At 33.7% G+C, this 17686-nt stretch overlaps 1 protein-coding gene and 1 long non-coding RNA gene across 2 annotated transcripts; one reads left to right on the top strand and one right to left on the bottom strand.

Annotated features, from left to right (window-relative positions):
- Positions 1-7155: 7155 nt before the first annotated feature.
- On the bottom strand, positions 7156-11956 carry LOC141698115 (uncharacterized). The gene is made up of 4 exons (XR_012564950.1): positions 11063-11956; positions 8106-8222; positions 7726-7861; positions 7156-7525 (listed from the first exon to the last, which is right to left on the bottom strand). It is a non-coding gene; the product is annotated as an uncharacterized LOC141698115 (long non-coding RNA).
- Positions 11957-12385: 429 nt separating this feature from the next.
- LOC141695978 (uncharacterized) lies at positions 12386-12775 on the top strand. Its single transcript, XM_074500178.1, has one exon. The coding sequence runs from the start codon at positions 12386-12388 to the stop codon at positions 12773-12775; it is 390 nt and encodes a 129-aa protein (XP_074356279.1).
- Positions 12776-17686: the final 4911 nt, after the last annotated feature.

Here is a 17686-nt window from a genome sequence, read left to right as displayed (position 1 = left end):
TTTTGAGAGAAATGATGTACAATAGTGATTTCAAAAGATTTAATGAAATAAGAAATCAGTAAAGTAGAAAGAAGTTTGATTTTCTCCTAAAACTGTTCGAGTGCACAAGTCTGTTTTTATGCCTAAAAAGATAAATGATTTGATAAGATACAGACTGATGACCTAGCAGTATTAAGAAGAGAAAGAAGGATTTTGACTTTCAATATGAATGAGTTTTTGTTAAAGCATTGATCTCTTAGGGTAAAGTCTAAGTAATTCTCATTCATGTCAAAAGCTCACAATTATCAGCAACATAATATTAACAATATATCATGGACTGATACTTGTCAAGTACTTTAGATACCAATAATTATGTTGCATCCTATTTTTTAAAAAAAAATATATCAATGAATTAAATACCAATTATCTATCAAAAAGATATCAGCATTCAATTTCATATATCATACAATTGTTAACTCCTAACAAATGTACTACCTTAAACAATATTTACAATTACAGAAAATACAAATAAAAACTTATATATATATATAGCAAAAATACAGAAAATGTTTACAAGTTCAATGATAACATTACCAGCTTGCAAACAGCCATATCCCTCAGTTAAACCTTTGCTGTTATCTCCAAAGGTAACCACTGGGCCAGCTTTCTCAACCACATTTGATAGCAGGGCTCTATCTCCGGTCATATGTCTTGACGATCCGCTGTCAAGAATCCACACTGCCGGTTCCACCTATTTAATGCCCTGCAATACAAATGGATTAAACATTCTTCGGAACCCAAACTTGGTTGGGCCCGGCTTACTTGTAGAATTGACCTTTGTCAGGCAAAACAACATTCTTAAGTTTAATGTTCTCAACTTTCTCAATGACTGGATATTTGACCTTGTAAACAGCCTTAACAAATTTCTGTTTAGGCTTAAGCACAAATGTCTCCTTTCTAGCCTTAGGAGGACTAGCAGTCTTAGACCTATCATGCTTCATATTATTCACATGCTGACGAGGAGTAGTCTTATCACTAGAAACATGCTTACCATTAAAATAAGCATACATTAAATTAAAAGTACAAGACATACAATTAGGAACACCACATACTTTATGAAAGGGATTAATAACAGGAAAATTATGCATGATAGACATGACATTTTTTTTATCCAACTCATGTGTGTCTGAGTTAGTCTCAGTTGCTTTCACAACTTTGACTGGAACTTTCGGCACACTTGGCTTGGAAACAACCTTCTCATTAGCAATATCTTCAGCATATATTTCTTCTTGAATAATAAAGGAGGTCTCATCAAATGGTTCAGCAATTGATTTTTTATAGAGGGGTTTATCAACACCCTTAAGCACATGTGGTACTTCCCTACCTTTAGCACAGACATGAGGAGGGGAGTTTATGCCTAATTCTCCAATAGCAACATTGTAATCAAAACCTATTCCAGATGTTTGATTGATAGCTTGCTTATTATAGAACTCTTTAGCCTTCGAACAAGAATTAAAGTAAGCTTTAACCTTAGTCTCAAGACCGGTGATCTTGTCTTTGAGAATAGTTTCGAGTTGTCTATAACAGTTAACTCTATTCTCTAGAAAAGATACTTGTTCTTTTAATTTGTCTTGATTAATGTTCACAAGTTTTAATTCATTGACCTCGTTCTCAAGGTCTTTGATCTGTTGAATTAACATTTTATTATCACAGCGAGCACAATCTAAGGAACCTCCTAGATGATAAACCAATTCAGCATTAGTAAATTTTACCTTTTTTCTTGACGATGAAGTATTTCCATCAATAGCCATAAGAGCAAGATTCCCAACTTCTTCATCTTCACTATCAGTATCATCCCAGCTTCTTCCCTTTTCCAGGTAAGCCCTTTCAGATTTACTCTTCTGATTTGAATCATAAGAGTTCTTTCTTACTTGCTTTGGCAACCTGCATTCTCTGGCAAAGTGTCCCAACTCATTGCAGTTAAAGCATCGAATAGTGCTCCGATCAACCATCCCTATTTTGTATCCATCACTGCTGGTGTTAGAGGATAAAGGTCCACCTTTCTGGAATCTGTTGTAGTTGGACTTGTACTTGAACTTGGGATTTCTCTTGAATCTGACATTGGAGAATCTCTTGACAATCTGGGCCATTGACTCATCTTCCAATTGCTCCAGCTCTTCCAAGGACTAAAAATCATCACCAGATTGATTTGTAGTAGGAGGATCATATTCTGCTACTATCATAATTTCCTCAGCCTTGGAAGACTGTACCATTCTCTCTGACTATTGAGATTGTTGTTGACCTTTAGCTACTAGAGCAGTAGACGTGCTGACCACTCTACCTTTCCCGTAAACTTCCTTCTGCTGAATCTGCTCCAACTCATAGGTTTTTAACACACCATAGAGCCTTTCCAAATAAATCTCACTCAGATCTCTTGCTTCTCTTATGGAAGTGATTTTATGTTCAAGATGAGTTGACAGTGTTAAAAGGAACTTTTTGTTGACCTCCCTGATTGAATAATATTTTCCATTTATGTTCAGGTTGTTGATCAATGCATTGTACCTCTCAAACACTTCAGTAATTCCTTCTCCTGGATTGGATTTAAAATGTTCATACTCAGAGGTTAGGATCTCTAACTTGTTCTCCCTAACTTCCTCTGTGCCTTCATTAATCACCTCAATAGTTTTCCAAATGTGTTTGGAATTTTTACAGTTCATCACATGTCTGTTCATCAAGGAATCAAGGGAATCAACTAAAATTAATTGAAGGCTGGCATCCAAGGAGGCTTCTTCCTTTTCAGCAGGAGTAAAATCATCAGGCTCTTTTGCATAGGTTCTAGCTTTGGTAATTACAACATTATCTTCTATAACCTCTGGTTCAATAACCATCGGAATTTTTGGACCCTTCTTTAACACGTCCAGATATTTGGGATTTACAACTTGTAAAAACAAGAGCATCTTCTTCTTCCAAATAATATAATTTTCTTTATCAAACAGTGGAATTTTAACGGTTCCAACTTTTCGTTAAGTAATTATGAATTTTTGAAGAAATAAAAAATCAAGGAGTTGAAAAATCACAAAAGTCTAGGATATTGATTTGTTCGTTAATCAGAAGGCTCTGATACCAATTGTTAGGTCCCAATATGTTTGTAGAAGAGGGGGTTGAATACAAACTATACCGTTTAATCGAATTTAATGCGAAATAAAAAAGTGAAACAAAATTCAAGTTAAATATAATTATTATTAAACTTGAAAGGTGTTACAACAACGGTATCGATTACAAGGGATTAATCTCAAATAAATTATCACAAATCTAAAATAAATTCGACATGAACTTTTTCTATTTTTGCAATAAAAAGATCAAATGCTAAAAGCAATTTGAGATTAAGTTCTAAGGATTTTGATCCGCTAGATAGTTACATAAGAACAAGAGAATGATTTCTAGTGGTTTGGATTTAACTTTAATAGCTAGAAATTAATGATCTTGAATTCTGCAGTTGAAGATGAAATGTTTTGTGCAGCTCTGTTCTTTCTGTTCTTGAGTAGTTAAGTGTATTCAAATGTAATGAGTTGCATGTCTTGCCAGTTCAAGTGGATTCTGTTGATTGAATTATTAAAGATAGTTACACAAGAACAAGAGAATGATTAAGTTCTAGGGATTTTGATCCAAACCACTAAAAGCAATTTGAGATTAAGTTCTAGGGATTTTGATCCGCTAGATAGTTACACAAGAACAAGAGAATGATTTCTAGTGGTTTGGATTTAACTTTAATAGCTAGAAATTAATGATCTTGAATTCTGCAGTTGAAGATGAAATGTTTTGTGCAGCTCTGTTCTTTATGTTCTTGAGTAGTTAAGTGTATTCAAATGTAATGAGTTGCATGTCTGCTGCTCTCGTCTTTAATAATTCAATCAACAGAATCCACTTGAACTGGCAAGACAATCAGTATGACAATTGCTTGAACTGGCATGACAATCTGTTGAACTAGCATGACAATCGGCATGACAATCTGTTGAACTAGCATGACAATCGGTATGACAATCACTTTAACTATCATGACAATCGGTATGACAATCTCCTGAACTAGCATGACAATCGGTATGACAATCTGATTGTCATACCAGTTGATTGTCATGCTGAATTAATATTGAATATAAATTCAAAATCAATTCTAAAAATTCATAATATTAATTCAGAATTAATTAATCAATTAATTCAATTAATCAATAAATTAATCTTTGCAGATATAATATATTTTCTTAATTAAATTATATGAATTAAGTAATTAATAGAGAATTAATACTACTCTTGAACAACAACCACTCTTCTGAAAATCTTCTGAAAATCACTGAAAATTATGAATCAATTCCACCACTTCAATGTTGACACTCGATTTACTGTCTGGTTCATGAGTGACTAACTTCCGTGATATTTCTTCATGTCTTGACTTTGATAACTCGATTTTTTTCAGATTAAATCCCTGTAATTATCTGATACCCTGACAAGATCTTTGTCACTTGATTAAATCCACAATCTTGATTTATATCACTGAGGCTTGATCAATTTCTTGAACTTCTTCCAGTGAAGTAATTCCTCAAGTCTGTAGATGAACATTGTTTCTGAATCCTTTGACAGATGTTACTTTGTGAGATCTTTTTGACGGTAGATCCACTATTTACTTGTTACATTCTTATTTGAGTTGAGTTAAATCCTCGAATAAACAAATAGGCTATGACATATGCCTTTCAAAACTGACCCAACCCGACCCTATTTTTGGCCGATTAAATTGAACCGTTATAACCCGATATTAGATTAGGTTAAAAATACGTCAACCCGACTTTAATGAATTGGGTATGGGTTTTAAGTTATTTTTAACCAACCCAACCCAACTCGATTTTTTAATTTATTCGCATAAATAGATATTATGTACATCTCTATTCTATACTTCTTGTATTAATATTTGTTCAATTTCAAATTAATTTGTTGCATATCAATTATATTAAATTAGATAATTTATTTTTCATACACTATTAGAGATCCTTTGTACTTTTTGGTGTATAAAACACATTGTAGTACGAATAACCCTAAGAGTTTAACATAGAGTAATTCTATGAATCCCGAAAGATATCTAAAAAAATATTCTCGAATGACGCATAACATGATCTTATTTGCGGATTCATATGTCTTCACAAGTAGTCTCATATCATAAATATATTTTCTATCAATTATTTATTTTATATAAATTTTAACAAACCGTTCAACCTAACTCAAATCGAACCAAACCGATAAATAAAGGGTAGGGTTGGGTTGCATTTTTATTTTTTTATGGGTCGGGTTGTTAAAATGACTTTAACCCGACCAACCCGACCCATGTACACCCCTGTATATAGATATTTGTTCAAATAGAAATAAAACTTAAAATAAAAATTAGAAATTAATCTACACCCTTAGATTCATCTAATCTAATGACCCCCTACATGCAACACACAAAATTAAACTACACCCTCCAGCATAAAATCTCAGTTTTACCTCTCCGTTTTTAATTTGATTTTTCCCGTCAAACGGTAATTTTTTTAAAAAAAATTAACTTCACTATATTTTTCTCCATTTACCAACAATCGATTTGCATAACATATGTGTTATATTTCTAATTTTCATAAGAATATTTTTAGTGAAATAGAACTCCATATATATAATTATCTCTTTAATCACTACTACCACCTATAAACACAACTGTGTTCCTTGAAATTACCACCACTACCAAGCTACCACTATCATCTTGGAACCATTTAAAACTTACTAATAGTGACGTCTAGTCCATTTTGGATCTGCGTACCAAACCACTCCAGAGGAACTTATTCAAAGTTATTCTGATAATTTGCTCAAGGTATGTGGTGATTTCTTTGAAAGAGTAATTTTGTGATTTCATTTGGTTCTCACAACTATTATTGCAATATCATGTGTATACACATATCATAATCTTATTACATATTTGTAACGCAATTATGTTTAATTTAATATTTTCATTTGTCTACATGTTTGGATTCGATTGTTTTACATGAACTTGTATCGAATTTCATCCTAAAATTTTACATTAACGCTTAATTAATTAATAATTTCACACAATGAATAATTTTCCAACATCGAACCCTATTTAATTTTCTAAGTTGTGCTAATTAAGGTTTACGCGAACGATAGTGATTAGAAAATCATTACGATGGGAGAAATCCTAGAGTTCTTGAAAGCGTTACTAAATGTTGAGTTGTCATCGTGTTATTGGTCATTCTCTTATAAAAAGATGACATGTCATGTTTAGGAAAACTCTCGGTAATTCTTGTTGGGGTATGTAGAACTACTCTTAAAATTGTTGAATCACGACTTTCAATTTACATTTATACTAGTGGATTTGTACTTTTTAACATTATTGAAAGAGTATTCACGTGAATTGTTTGTGGTTTTCTTCATTTTTATATTTTACATTAAAATTTTATCGATGTGCTTATGATATTTGTTCGAACTTAAAAACTCGGTTCGATCCTTAACATATTGGTATCAAGAATTTGGGTTTCAGGGGAGACCGTCGTTAAAAAACATAATCACTAAATAAATTGATGAACTGCTTTGAAATATTTAACTCCAATGTCCGTAAACGAGTTAAACAATTAATGAGCTACTCGAACTTGGCTCGTAGATATTCGAATTTGGCTCTTTATTATGCCTGTCGAACTCGAGTTATTCAAATTCTTTACCTAGACGAATTCGAGCTTCAAGTTACTTGGCTTGTAAGGTTCGACGGTCTAATCGAGCCTTTATAATATTCAAATTTTACATTTACAAATATATTTTTTAATAAATATTTAATATATACATATAATGCATTAAATGTAGACAAACTCGAGTAGAACCGATCATATTTCGAGTTTTTGTAAATTTTTGGTGAAATCGATTTAAGTTTTCAAGCTGGGGTGGAACGTACCGAAATTTTACGAGCCGAAACGGTGTTCGACTCGGCTCGACCGAATTACACCACTACTCCAATGTAATAAATTATTGAGGGAGTAAGCTTATTTTTGTATCTGTCATCCTAGTGGATTCCGCTTTAATGAGAGTTATCACTTAATCTCTTCTTGTTATTATATTCTGTCAATGACGGTAATATTTGTATAAGATCTGAGCATTTTCTTATTGGAATATCAACGTATAGCACATGGCACCAAAGGTAAGCTCGAGAAAGATAAAGAAGTCAAAATTTCTGAAGCCTCGGATGACGAAGGATACAGTACACACCAAAGATCGGTTGCAATATATCAATAATGAAACCTTTAGGGGGGTCATTCCTGTTGGACCTCGTTATCAAGCTGATGTGCCAAGTTGGAGTAACAAATTTCAAAAGGAGTATCCCTATGAGTCGAAGTGGTTAGGTGCTAAAGTTTGGCAAACTAAACATGCAACCCCAACCACAGTTGAAGAAGACGATGTTGATATTGGAAAGGGTAGGCCTGACTTCTGTTCATGCTCCTTGTCGGGATCTGCTGAATGTGTCAAGCTGCATATCAGAGATAAGATTATTAAATTAATGGCGGATCTGGGACCTGCTTATAAGAAATGGAAATTTCCATAAGATGGGTAACATGCTTTTATATTCGTGGAATTTGAACAAGCAAAAGAAGTTTCAATCTCTTGTTACAATCTGCAATGTGGGATCAAAACGTACAAGTTTCCTAGATCTTGCTTCGGCACGTTTACCTTCAAAATATCAAAGAAGTGTTGTGACATATTACTTCAATGTTTATCTTCCTCAACGAATTAGCATGAAAATCAGGTCCGGTGCTTTGGAAGTTAATAGTGATGAGGACTGAAGTTACAGTAGAGATTTATAATCCTAAAAATGTCAAAAAAAGGTGGTCGTCACATATGTCAGTACTGATTCATGTAATATGCAAGAATGATGTCTTTAATTTGCACATTGTCTTTACAGGAAGTAGAGATGGTTAAGCTATAATCGGTGTTTCTTAATACAATCAGAACACAAAACTTAACTCAAATTAGTTCTCTTCAGTATTCTTAACTTGATAACTATTTACAACCTGAAAGGAAGACAAATGATAGTGTATGATCTTACTAACTTTCAGTGTGCTCTTCGCTGCCACTGCAAAAGTTTCTGCCAATTTCTGTGTCAGTAAATTCTATGACGGACAGCAGCAGCAGCAGCGGCAGCTTCCTCAGGAGTACTCTCGTTAAATCTGCATCAACTCAGATTCTATGGGTATCAAGAGCAATTTTTTTGCTATTAGATAGCACAACGTAATTCAGCCCTGGAATTGAGTGTACTAATAAAACATTGCCAAAAATCCTTTTTTAACTTTTGATATGTGTATTCATACCCAGAACTGATGTGAAAGATGTGTTAGTAATAAAATACGAGATTACAAACTCATACAAAGCAAACACAAAATATGTGATGTAACATGGGAAACTCAAATCTCAAAAAGGATTATTAATCAAAAAATAAAATATCAACAATACAAAAATCAGTCACTCACATCAGGGATTTTTCGAACCTATAATATTAGAAAATAGTAAAAGCTACATGTTTAAGCATATTTACCAAACATGTTATGTCTATGTATGTAATCATCCCAAACTAAGTTACTAAGATTCACAAATATTACACTTATCCATATCCAGTCATATAATCTAAAATAATTGTCTATATACATGATTAATACTGGACCTCTAATTTTCTAAAAATTCAAAGACCATTAGTATCACTTAAACCCGGCAATAATACTGTTTCACAGCCGATTTATTTTTCATTTTCGTCAAAACTTCAGTGTTGATCCATCAATGCCTCCCCTCAAATAAGAATTTCTTCATCTTGCTCTTCCACCATCTGAGTAATGTTAAATTCCGTTTAATGATCTATAAACAGTTCTTCGTCATAATAAAGTATAGAGAAACTACAAAAAATACTACTTTTTTAAATTTGTTTGCGATTATACTATATTGCAGCCCGATTATACTATTTGTCTGAAAAATGACTGAATTTTTTTTCATTGCAGTTGAGGTTGAATCGGAGGTTGAATCGGGCTGCATTTGAGGTTACTTTGGGTTGCAAAATCATATTTTTCAAAAAAAATTGAAAAATTGTATTTTTTTTTAAAATTAAACTTCGAAAAATCATATTTTTCAAATAACCTCTAAAGTCATGTGCGAGTGTCCTTCTATCGAGCCACATTCAATCCTGACTCTAAATGAGCAGCAATGGTATCATACAAACTATTCAACTGCTTGATCAAGTCAAGCCATTGAATTTGAAATCTCCATCTTTCATCTTGTGTCCGAAAAATTCTATTTTAAGAATAACTTGTTTGCTAAAGAGTTCGCGTGATACATTTTACTAGGGGTGTAATCGAGCTGGGCTGAGTCGAATACTGCCAAGTTCGGCTCAAGCTCTATTAAAAAGTTCGGGCTCGAGCTCGAACTCGAGTTCGATCGAGCCTTTAATTTCAAGCTCGAAGCTCGGCTCTTAGCAAACGTTCGTTAGGCTCGAGTTCGGCTCGAAAGCTCGGATTAATTTTCCTGGATATCAAAAATAACTCGAAATATGATCGGTTCGACTTAAGTTCGGTTCAGCTCGGCTCGAGCTCGACTAAATATAATGTAAATATATTTAATATAAAATATTTATATGAAATATATTTATAATATGAAAAATTAAAAATAATAGAGTTTCGATAAGGCTCACGAACCTTACGAGTAATTTGAAGTTCGAGCTCGGATCAGTAAGGAATTCGAAAGCTCAAGTTTGACTCGATTATTACCGAATCGAATTCGAATATTTTATGAGCCGAGCGCGAGTAGCTCACGAATAATTTAGCTCGTTTATACCCGTACGTTTTACAAATTTCTAGAGTTATTCTGGCCAAGAAAAACATATTTTATTTCGGAGCAAGGGATTAACTTCCCACTTTAATAGGCTTATGATCAACAAATCCTGCAGTGTGCCCCGCTATTTGGTAAAATTGTTCCTCCCAATGAACAATTAAATCTCGAATCTTCTTCCAACCTTATGCATCTTGAAGCTTGGCTCTGACTCTGACTATCATTACCACTTTTTAGGAATAAAATACAAGGATAACCAACTAACACAAAACATAGACAAACTATTACGAGACACTGATCAATAATACAATAAATGACTCATACCTCACAGTGTTTCAAGCATGTGTTAATGAGACGGATTATTAACAATATAATCAATTGCACCTAAATAATACTTCTCTTGGTATAAAACATATAAAACTACTGAATATTTACTTATCACAGTTAACTTCCAAAACTTACCATACTTGTTACATAGGTCTTACCATTTTTTGATACGTTTAATTATAGATATTTATTAACAAGAGATATCATCTAGAATGTTTATGCACATTGATATTATATAACCCATATTCATTTTAAATCATTCAAGGAGTTTAACCCAAAAAGATGGCCTAAACCAAGCAGTGGCTAAAAGAATTGGATCATAACAAGGCAACGCTATAGTCATTCCAACATACATTATAGCTTATAAAATGCAACCATCTATAACCAAATTAATTAGTGCAACTTTCACACCATAACAATGTAACTTTACCACTATTTTGATGTAATGGGTTGGAATAATCTTAGGAGCTCTCTAATTTTTTTAATCATCAATTTTAATAAGAGTAAATTGCATTTCACGTATCACAAGTTATTCCCATCTAAACTTTGATATACTAACTCCAAAACTCAATATCTAGATGTAATTAGCGTCGTTAGAGGTCGACAACAATATAGCCTTTAACCGGGTTCAGTTAGCAATATAAACTTTAACCGGTTCAATTAGTTAAACAAGGAAAACACATATAAATTACCACTACACACGGACAAAATATATATATAGGGAAATTATCTACAGACAATATATATATATATATATATTGTGAGAGAGATATACTCAAATGAGAACTGAGACCCAATCTTAGCCATTTAGTCTCAACCACTCAATTAGAAAATATACATACACATGTATATATATATATATATATATTACCTTCATCTTTCCCATTTCTCCTCTCCTTCATCTCCGGTACCTCTTTCCTCAACACCCACCAGCCTCGATAGACTAACCACTAGATTGAAGATATGAAGAAGTTCATCCCTCCCTCCCTCCCTCCCTCCCTCTCTCCTCCCCCTATCCACCTAGTTCCACCTCTTTCGGTGGTTTAACCGATGAAGTTATATAAATGTGGCGGTGGTGATGCTAGTTACAGTGGTGGGGTTGATTTTGGGGTAACTGTCTGAAGTTTTTTAGTGGTTATCGGGTGGTTACCGGGGATAAGTAAGATGCACCCGAGTACACGTGTTCCCGCTCATAATAAAAAATAAAAATAAAAATTACCGCCGCAATTTTCTCAAAAAAAATATAAATGCCCCCTAAAATTTTGAAAATACGGGGGTGTAATTATAAAAATCATAAATTTAGATATGTAATAAACTTTTTTTTGCAAATATAAGGTATTGATTTGTAAATTGTCATCAGATAGATATTTATAAAATCAAGCAGATAAAGAACAGGTGCTTGGCTATCAGATACAATTATACAAATTATATTTTTCTGCGTGGTCCTGAAGGGTTAAATTTTTCTAATCTACTTCTTTGCCTCTCTGTGCTTAAATATTAGGTAATTGATTGAGTTTCTGTAACCTTTATTTTGATTTGTATGATTGTATATCCTTAATTCTTGTATCAGTACATGATTTAGTTACTAATTGTTGACACAGTGAAGAAGGTAAAGAAAGGGGAAAAAAGCATCTCATATTCTACTCCCTAGTTTTTTTGTTGAACAATTATGTATTGATTTTTCAAAAAACTTGTCGTATCTCCTCCATCTACAACATCTCAGCTAATAATAAACGAGCCTAGATCAATTTAAACAATCCCTCAATCTTCTCCGGTAAATTTAAATGTTGAAAGTGAAGTAGATGAACTTGAAGCAGATCCTGGTGCGCGGAAAAACATTAACATTGTTGCTCTTAACGATAAAGAACGAGCTAGAATTCGAAGAGCATTTTCGCTAAAAGGGCCGTTTCAACCAAAAAATCATGACTTTCCTTTGACACCGTTGGGTAAGAAAAAAAGGAGATTTAATGTTTCATGGTTTGAAGACCATCCTACTTGGTTAGAGTTTAGTATTAAAAAGGATGTTACTTTCTATTTTTATTGTAATCTGTTTAAAGATAAGTGTGGTTCAGGAAATAATGACTCATTTGTTATCGACGGATACAAAAATTGGAAGAAACCGGGCAGATTTGCTAGACATATTGGAGAACATAATAGCATTCATCAAAATTGTCAAAGAGCTTGTGATTTGTTGATGAACCATAAGCAACACATTGACATTGCTCTTTCGCAACAATCTGACAAAGTCGAGAATGATTATCGTGTTCAATTAATTGCTGCAATTGATTGTATAAGGTTTCTTTTACTTCAAGGGTTAGCTTTCTTGGGGCATGACGAGTCAAAGGAACCAAAGACCAAAGAAAATTTTCCACAACTTCTGAATTCTCTCACTTGTCATAATGTTATCATAGATTCAGTTTTCAAAAGTACTGCTGATAATAATAAACTCACGACACCATCAATTCAGAAAGACATCACAAATGCTTGTAGCATTTTGATATTGAGAGCTATTGTTTCAGAACTTGAGGAAGAATCTTTTGCTATGTTAGTTGACGATGCCCGTGATATGTCCCGTAAAGAATAAACGGCAGTAGCTTTGCATTATGTTAATAAATAAGGATGTGTAGTTGAGCAATTTATTGGGTTTGTTCATGTCAATGACACTACTGCTATATGTTTGAAGGCTGCAATTGAGTCATTATTTGCTTCACTTGGATTAAGCATATCCAGATTACGCGGGAAAGGATACGACTGAGCAAGTAATATGCAAGGCCAGTTCAAGGGATTGAAAAGTATAATACTAGCAGAAAATACATCAGCTCATTTCGTGCACTGCTTCGCTTATCAACTTCAATTGACACTTGTAAGTGTTGCTAGAATTCATACAAAAATTGCTTCACTTTTCCTAAATATTGCTACTTTGACTAATGTTGTTGGATGCTCATGCAAGCACAATATATGTTGCGAGAGAAACGATTTAAAAAGGTCATTGAACAAATTCAAAATAATGACGTTGCTACTGGATGAGGGTTGAATCAGGAAATAAAATTGCAAAGAGCCGCCGACACATGCTGAGTCTCGCATTACGGGGTTGTATTAAATCTACTTGCCTTTTTTACTTCAGTGGTTGAAGTACTAGAAATTATTGAAAAAAAAGGTAGATTATCGGATCAAAGAGCTGAAGCAAGTGACCTTTTAGTTATTATTTAGCATTTTGAATTTGTTTTCTTATTACATCTCATGAGGAATGTATTAGGAATTACTAACGAGTTATCGCAAGCATTGCAGAGAAAAGATCAAGATCTGATAATTGTTATAGATCTCGCTAAGTCATGTAAACAAAGATTTCAATCATGAGAGATAATGGTTGGGGGACTTTACTTGAGCAAACATGTGATTTTTGTGTTAAGAATTCAATTATCATCCCAAAAATGGAAGATGTGTTTATAGCTCCAGGAAGATCTAGGCGTGGAGCACAGGAATTAACAAACCTTCACCAGTTTCAAAATGGTTTATTCTATAATGTCATAGACGATCAAATGGGGGAGCTAAATAATAGATTTAATGAGGTTAACAAAGTTGCTTTTGTGTATGGCCTGCCTTAATCCGGTTAATTCTTTTGCTTCATTTGATAAGAAAAAGTTAACTCGGTTATCCTTCTGACTTTTTAGCGCATCAACTTTTGCTACTTGATAATCAACATGAAAACTATATTATGGATGTGAAAGGTCAAATTGGAATTTTTTGAAATGAAAGGCATTAGTGATCTTGCTCAAAGAATTTTTGAGACGAAGAAAGATTTTGTATACCCCTTGGTATATTATTTGTTAAAACTATCCTTGGTTCTTCCTGTTGCAACCGCCATAGTGGAAAGAGTATTTTCTTGCCATTAAGATAATCAAAAGTATAACGACCCGTGTATTTTTGAATTATTTAAATATGTGATTATTATGGAAATTATTAAATAAAATATGGGTATTGGTTTTGACCGCTATGTGTTGTTTGATTATTATCTAGGTGTGATTTATGATGTACCGGGTTGTTCGCGTGATTAATTAAGGAATTGTATTGAATTGTTTCACTTTTAAAGTTGATTTAATGCAAATTTATTTGTATAAATATTTGGAATGTCTCTAAAATTGTTTTTATTGTTTTACAATTACAATAATTATTTTTGGGATTTTACAAAATTTAGAAATCAATATTTCATCAATTATTTAGCCCCAATATAATTTTCTGATTACATTTAATTGTAAAATCTGTATTTAATTCCAGAATTCTTCAAAAATTATGAAACCCGCTTTTAAGTTTGGAATAATTCGAGAACTTTAAAATTATTTCGGAAATTTTAGGATTAATTTCACCCGCGCGAGGATTCGTTTAATTGTTAAAAGCGGGTATAAATTATGTTTCAGAAATTATTTTAAAATTACGAAAGTCATGTTTTTATAAACTTCGGGATATTTGTAACATTTTAAAACTATTTTCGTGATTTTCTGAAATTATTTTAAGTACAGCTCGGTTCATTAATTGTAAATTGCGGGATAAAAATAGGCTGCCCTAAGCAAGAGGAGGGACACGTGTCTAACCCTTAGCATTTTGTTTTGTGCGTGTCTACTGCTGATTAGAAGCAAATAAATAGATAAATAAATCACAAACACAATCACAGTCTCTCGGGTCTCAATCTTTGGGTTCTCTCTCTCAAAATCTCTGCGATCTCTCTTGCTCCACCCTCCCTCCTCCCCGTTCTCTTCTGGTTGCAGGTGAGCTTCGACCGCCTTGTTTCCGGCCATCTCTGTTTTGACCTTGTTGCCGCCACCTTTCTTTTTCCGGTTGGTCGGGTTGCTCTGTTCTAATTGTCCTGATTGTGTACGTATAGATACATACATATGTATGTATGTATGTATATTTCAGTGGGGTAAGTTGTGCTGTGTTCTTGAAATTCAGCCGGTGATTGTTATTTTTTCCATTGGTATTATTTCTGCACTTCGTCGTTTTCCGGTATTACGCCGCCACCTCCGTCCCTGGTGATTCCGGTGGCTGGTGGTCGTTTTCAACATTTCTCCACGGGCGTGTTCATGCGTGTTCATACGCGTATGTTGTGTTATTTTGTAACGGTTATTCCCTGTTGCCTTGAGTCTGCGTTGATGTTGTTATGTTCTTTCCGAATTGGGTGTCTTGACTGGATTATTCTTTTGTTTTCTGCAGAAATTAAATTGAATAATTTTATGAAATAAAAAGTTATTGTGCAGGAATTATTAATTAATCGGTGAAATTCACGCTGGAAACCCGAAGTAAATGGGTACCCGCGGGTTTTACCGTCGTCGACGATGAGCCTCGGCGAGTCGGCGGTGGACTGTGATGACACGATTCTGAGTCCTAATATTTTTTTAATAAATAAAATTCGTGTTGTGTTTTTATTCTGGATCGAATTAGTTAATTAGTAAATGTTGAATCGGGATGGTTGAGTTAGTTGTGATTATTGAATTGTATCGGTGATTGGGAATTTTAGAATAGGGTGGTGAATTTTTGTAGTTGTTATTGTTGTGAACTTTGTGATTTGACGTTGATTGATGTTTGGACGGGTTGTCCGATAAACAAAGGAGACGCTGCCCGATTTCCGGGAAACTGAATTATGTAAATACGGGAACGTATCCAATGATTATCGGGACGTCGAGTGACTACATATACATGTGTATGTTTTATATACGAAACTTGGTTGTGCGATGTAATGAAATATTTTGCCAAATCGATAACCCTGATTTCGTAAAATAAAGAGTATATATATATATATATGTTTTCCAAAAATGAACACTGAACCGATCTTCGAGATTGTGAACCCTATTTGTTGCGTGTGTTATTATAATATTCATAATTACGAGTCGGGTTTGAATATCGTTGAGTAAGAATTAGTATCGAGGATATGTCAAGCATACCTAGACGTCTAACGTAGGGTATTTCGACCCTGTAGGTTATAGTCGGGAACCTGAAAATGGAAGATGGACTAAAGATAACCTAGTGGTCAGTCGACGAGCTCAGTAGAGTTTCAACAGAAAGACCTAAGTGTCGAAGTCGAATCCAATGGGATCTAGTGGTTGGACGTTAAAGCCTGAGCGACAGAGTCGGCTCAGAGTTGATCAGTAATAGTTATAAAGCCTTGTAAGGCAAGTATTTCTGAACTTTTCTTCAAGATATATTACCAATGTTTTCGAACTGTTTCATAACATGTCGCTATTATTCAAAATAACTCCTATTTTATATTGCAAGTGCTTTAAACTATTAAACCTTGAACCTTGATTTTCTTAATCTTGAGCCGTAAGCCTTATTCTTTGTAAACCATCCTATGTTGATCCTCAGATACCAAATCACGCAAATATGATACTACTTCCCAAATGTATAACTACCAAACGCCAAACACTGAAACAAAATTATTTGAAAACACAGAAACTTTTATACTCCAACCCCTCTTTATAACATCAAAGAACTATACATTGAAAAATCATTATTTGTCTAATACCTGATCCTTTTACAGATTAAAAACCGTTTCTTATACATACCCTGATATGCCCTTGAGATATCCATGAGTTTCTTTCATTTTTATTCAAGTGTATAACCATCATTGATTATGATCTTGTTTTATCGAGTTATATTATTTATCATATTGAACTGCTTTAGAATTGGATAGTTTTATATATGTGGACCAGATTCATGGTCAGGCCATGTCAATGGTCAAGTTAGGCCAATGTGTGCCTTAGATCCAGTAATTAGAGCAGTGCTGTGTGCTTGCTCGGGGTTAGTGTGTGACTGATCAGCAGCCTAACCTTGGTTTTAATACTTAAAATGAATATCCAATTCTAACGATTATTTAACAATAAACTTGATTCTTCTGAATCATTCCATTTGAACATTTTTTAACTTCAGTTATCACTGTTATGACTTGCTGAGCTAGTTAGCTCACCCTTGCGATTCTTTTTATATATTTTACAGTTGAAAAGGATATGGATGATAGTAAAGTTCCTCAATCCAAAATGCGGCTAAGATTCCAATTTGAGTTGGATCGAGCTAGCAAGGAGCTTCATACGGTAGAGAGATAGTAAGATTATAAAAATAATTTTATTATCTGTTGAAAGTTAAATTAGTTGGGATTTGGTACGTTGTAATAAAAGTTAAGGTTGTGTCTTGTTTTCATACTTTAACCTGTTGCGATCCGTGGATTATGTAAAGCAGGGTCATTGCAAATAATATTTCATATACGGGTTCATATATTATGTATGTGTTGTGGACCCCAAACTTCTGACCCGGGTTTGGAGGGCGCCACAAAAAGTACACTTCACAACCGTATGGGAGATGACAGGATGAATGATTGTCTAATGACCTATGTTGAAAAGGAATTGTTTGAGACAATACCAATAGAAGATATAGTCGAACAGTTTCAAAAAATGAAACCCAGGAGGATCTCGCTGTAGTTGTAATAATGTGTATAAGATGGTTCAGG

The sequence above is a fragment of the Apium graveolens genome, chromosome 11, assembly GCF_009905375.1.
Source record: "Apium graveolens cultivar Ventura chromosome 11, ASM990537v1, whole genome shotgun sequence".
Lineage (NCBI taxonomy): Eukaryota > Viridiplantae > Streptophyta > Magnoliopsida > Apiales > Apiaceae > Apium > Apium graveolens.
This window is presented reverse-complemented; position numbering and strand designations above follow the sequence as displayed.